The sequence below is a fragment of the Pangasianodon hypophthalmus genome, chromosome 30 (assembly GCF_027358585.1).
Source record: "Pangasianodon hypophthalmus isolate fPanHyp1 chromosome 30, fPanHyp1.pri, whole genome shotgun sequence".
In the NCBI taxonomy this organism is placed as follows: domain Eukaryota; kingdom Metazoa; phylum Chordata; class Actinopteri; order Siluriformes; family Pangasiidae; genus Pangasianodon; species Pangasianodon hypophthalmus.
Window position 1 is genome coordinate 487,250 of NC_069739.1, and position 5,000 is coordinate 492,249.

The window sequence follows — 5,000 nt, forward strand, 5'->3', positions numbered from 1 at the left end:
CCCTCTTCCATATCCACACTCCGCCCCCTGACCCTCAGACCCACCCTCTTCCATCTCCACACTCCGCCCCCTGACCCTCAGACCCACCCTCTACCATATCCACACCCCGCCCCCTGACCCTCAGACCCACCCTCTTCCATCTCCACACCCCGCCCCCTGACCCTCAGACCCACCCTCTTCCATATCCACACCCCGCCCCCTGACCCTCAGACCCACCCTCTTCCATCTCCACGCCCCGCCCCCTGACCCTCAGACCCGCCCTCTTCCATATCCACACCCCGCCCCCTGACCCTCAGACCCACCCTCTTCCATCTCCACACCCCGCCCCCTGACCCTCAGACCCACCCTCTTCCATCTCCACGCCCCGCCCCCTGACCCTCAGACCCACCCTCTTCCATATCCACACCCCGCCCCCTGACCCTCAGACCCACCCTCTTCCATCTCCACACCCCGCCCCCTGACCCTCAGACCCACCCTCTTCCATCTCCACACCCCGCCCCCTGACCCTTAGACCCACCCTCTACCATATCCACACCCCGCCCCCTGACCCTCAGACCCACCCTCTTCCATCTCCACACTCCGCCCCCTGACCCTTAGACCCACCCTCTTCCATATCCACACCCCGCCCCCTGACCCTTAGACCCACCCTCTACCATATCCACACCCCGCCCCCTGACCCTCAGACCCACCCTCTTCCATCTCCACACCCCGCCCCCTGACCCTCAGACCCACCCTCTACCATATCCACACCCCGCCCCCTGACCCTTAGACCCACCCTCTACCATATCCACACCCCGCCCCCTGACCCTTAGACCCACCCTCTACCATATCCACACTCCGCCCCCTGACCCTTAGACCCACCCTCTTCCATCTCCACACTCCGCCCCCTGACCCTCAGACCCACCCTCTTCCATCTCACAACTGATATCATAAACACTAAAGAACAATCACAGTAATCGGAGTTTTCTGGAATATGTTATGTAATATAATAATGTATAATAATGTTAAATGACCTGAGTTTTCCTAAAATGGAAGATTTTCCTAAACTGAACACAAAAATGCATCAAACACACAAACTAAGAAATAAACACCTTCTGTACTCTTTCATGTTTTTTTTTTTTTTTTTGATAAGGATCATCTTTTATTGGACAGTTTCAGGAGAAGGATGGTTGGTCTCCTCCGTGTGAGAGCCGGTGTGTATGAAATCACACAGCACTTTCAGAACTGTCTCAGGGTCCAGAACGCAGAGGAACCGTCCGAGTTCCTGCTGCTCGGCGCCGTCGGACTCTCCACGTGTCTCAGTTTGGTTAGAACGATAGAGACGGGGTCTTGTCCTGCCGCTTCTTTGTGATCAGCCACAAAGAAGACCTTCATGGTGGTCTGTGTGAAGAAGGAGCCGAATTCTCGAGCTCGGACTCCGCACCGGAACGTGTCAACGATCTCGTGCCGGAACCTGCGGCTCGCCACGCAGTACAGCAGGAAGTTGGTGCCGGAGTTGAGGTTGTGCAGCATGTTGGCCACGTCCCCGATGATGTTGATGGGGATGGTGTAGTCGTCTCGGTCGAAGTCTTTGTGGTTGTGTTTGGTGCGCAGGATGCAGTAGGTGATGAAGCGCGGCAAGCCGAGAACCACAAATGCCACCGAGATGATCCCGAGCAGCAGCAGCGTCCTGCGGGCGGAACCTCGAGTCCGAGAGGCTCGGATTGTCCGGCGTTCCTCTTTAGTGAAGAGACGACCAGAGCCGAGCAGCTGGTACGCTATCAGAGAGTTAAAGATGATGACGAGCAGGATGGGAACTCCGCTGGAGAGGAAGGACGTGACCCAAACCACCACAGTGGGGTAGAGCGCGTCTCGATAAAGACAACGCGGAACCGTAACAGTCTGTCCATTCAGAGTCAGGTTCACCTGGAACACGGAGAACTTTACGCTCAGTTATTATAAAAACAACAACAACAACAAGCACTAGTCAATAAACCACACACACTTTTTAAACATTTTACACTTTACAGTGCGCAAAAAAGTGTAACAAGCTTAAACGTGTAAGTGAAACTATATACTTTACATATTCTCTGTTTTTTATTTAACTTATTTACTTTTTCTAACAGTTATACATTTATACATTTTATTATATGTAAATTAAAATGTAAAAAAATGATTTTTATAAAAATATATAAAGATTTTTTTAAATAAATAATAAATAAAACAAAGGGTAAATAAAGTGTATGATGTAAACATTATGTAAATACATTGTAAATAAAATGTAAATAGATGTTTATAGTGTATATAAAGGATAAATGTGTAAATAAAGTGTAAAACTGTAAATAAAGCGTAAATAAAGTGTAAAGGTGTAAATAAAGCATAAATAAAGTGTAAATAAGGCATAAATAAAGCGTAAATAAAGTGTAAAGGTGTAAATAAAGCGTAAATAAAGTGTAAATGTGTAAATAAAGTGTAAATAAAATGTAAAGCTGTAAATAAAGTGTAAATAAAGTGTAAATAAAGTGTAAAGATGTACATAAAGTGTAAATAAGCATAAATAAAGCGTAAATAAAGTGTAAAGGTGTAAATAAGGTGTAAATGAAGTGTAAATGTGTAAATAAAGTGTAAATGAAGTGTAAAGGTGTAAATAAAGTGTAAATAAAGTGTAAATAAAGTGTAAAGGTGTACATAAAGTGTAAATAAGCATAAATAAAGTGTAAATAAAGTGTAAAGGTGTAAATAAAGTGTAAATGAAGTGTAAAGGTGTAAATAAAGTGTAAATAAAGTGTAAATAAAGTGTGAGGTGAGTTTTTCCGGCACCTGCACCACGACGTTGATCCAGCTGAGAGGAATGGAGGCCAGGTGTGAGAGCAGGATGATGGTGGTGCAGGTGAGGAGGGCATGTCTGACCTGCAGGTGGCGCTGTCGGCTCACCATCACTCTGAACACCAGGTAGCGCTCGATGGTGAAGGCCACGACGAGCCAGGCCGAGGCGTAGAACGTCCCGAACTGCAGGAAGTTCATGAAGCCGCACCACGGGTGGGAGTGCCAGAACGGCTGCGGCTGCAGGAACACCAGGCTCAGGTCCAGCAGCGTCACCCACAGCAGGTACCACGTGTCCACCACCGCCAAGCAGCTCAGGTACACCCGCGCCGAGTCCGACATGCCACACACACGCCAACACAACATGTAGAACGTGAAGAGGTTCGCTGGGGAAAAAAGAAAGAAGGAGAGGAGAGAAATCTGGAGCTCTAAACCGTACTAATGTTCAGTTATTCGCTAAAGTTCACAACATTTAAAACAAATTTCTGAAACATCAGGAGGTTCTAGAACCACGTTAAAACTCGAGAACTGCCCTGAGGACCCTGGTACCACGCTCAGGATGGTTTAACCCACTCTTCAGATTCTAGATCCCCACTGAAGATGCTAGAACTTCTCTGAGGACTCTGGTACCACGCTCAGGATGGTTTAACCCACTCTTCAGATTCTAGATCCCCACTGAAGATGCTAGAACTTCTCTGAGGACTCTGGTACCACGCTCAGGATGGTTTAACCCACTCTTCAGATTCTAGATCCCCACTGAAGATGCTAGAACTTCTCTGAGGACTCTGGTACCACGCTCAGGATGGTTTAACCCACTGTTCAGATTCTAGATCCCCACTGAAGATGCTAGAACTGCCCTGAGGACTGTGAAACCACCTTTGCAACCCGCTTCAAGGATACTAAAGATTCTACAAAGCGCAATGAGGATTCTGGAACGGTGCTGTATGTGTTCCTGTGGTTCCTCCAGAATGTTCTGTGTGGTTCTAAAATTGTCTATATTCCGTAAGATTACTCACACACCTGGAATACCCAGAATGCACAGCAGCGGGTAGAACACCTTCTGAATGATGATGAAAACCCTCGCTCCGTCCATCATACAGCACTAATGCTGCAATAAAGTCATTACACACACGCAGGCACACACACGCAGGCACACACACATGCACGTGCACACACACACACAGGCACATGCAGGCACACACATACACACACGCATGCACACACACACACACACACTTTATTGCTTCACCTCTCAGTATAACAGTAAAATAACTGAATATATAAAATATAAAGATATTCAAGAACAAAGAAACAAATTAAAGAGCACATCAGGGTTCACACACACACACGGGCGCACACACACACACACACACACACACAGGCACACACACACACACACAGGCACACACACACACACAGGCACACACACAGGCACACACACACTCTTACAGGATGTCATTCTAAAACTATTAAAATATAATCAGTTTTATAGTTGAGTTTTATCAACTACACTTTCCTCATCACTCAAAGTTAACAGAAAAAAAATCAGGATTTTAAATTATTTTATTCATCTTTTTGATTAATCGTTAAAACTATTTTATCATCTAATTTTCTGAAATCAGACATGTTTTAGATTTAATTCCTAATTTCATCCAAAACAAACAAACAAACAAAAAATTCATTTTAGATTAGAAATTAAAACATGTGAAATATAAAACAGGATTAGAGAGAACCTTGACACATCGTAATGATCCAGAACACATCCAACAACTTTAACCTACAACACACACACACACACACACACACACACACACACACACACACTACATCCATAATGATTAACAAGTCTAAAGAATGTACACATTTTGTATGAAGTGAAAGGTGTGTGTACTCACTGCAGCAGACGAACCTGTGTGACTGTGTGCAGGTAGACGGACTCACCTGAGCACACACACACTCACACACACACTCACACACTCACACACACTCACACACACACACTCACACACACTCACACACACACACACAGGGAGCAGATGGGGAGATACACAGCACATAAACACACAGTACATTAGCTGAAGAGACAGGAAATGGTGCTCGTTATTGATTTGTGGAAATGGTTTTACTGAATATTGATTCGCTGAAACTCACTGCGTGGCGTAAACAACAAAAACACAGCTACGGTGCCAAAACTTATT

General features: G+C 45.8%; 1 protein-coding gene across 1 annotated transcript; it reads right to left on the reverse strand.

Moving 5' to 3' along the window:
- Nucleotides 1–1,218: 1,218 nt before the first annotated feature.
- LOC113525200 (probable G-protein coupled receptor 139) lies at nt 1,219–3,898 on the reverse strand. The gene is made up of 3 exons (XM_026911669.3): nt 3,823–3,898; nt 2,800–3,188; nt 1,219–1,905 (listed from the first exon to the last, which is right to left on the reverse strand). Exons 1-3 carry the CDS (start codon nt 3,896–3,898, stop codon nt 1,219–1,221), a joined length of 1,152 nt encoding a protein of 383 aa, XP_026767470.2.
- Nucleotides 3,899–5,000: the final 1,102 nt, after the last annotated feature.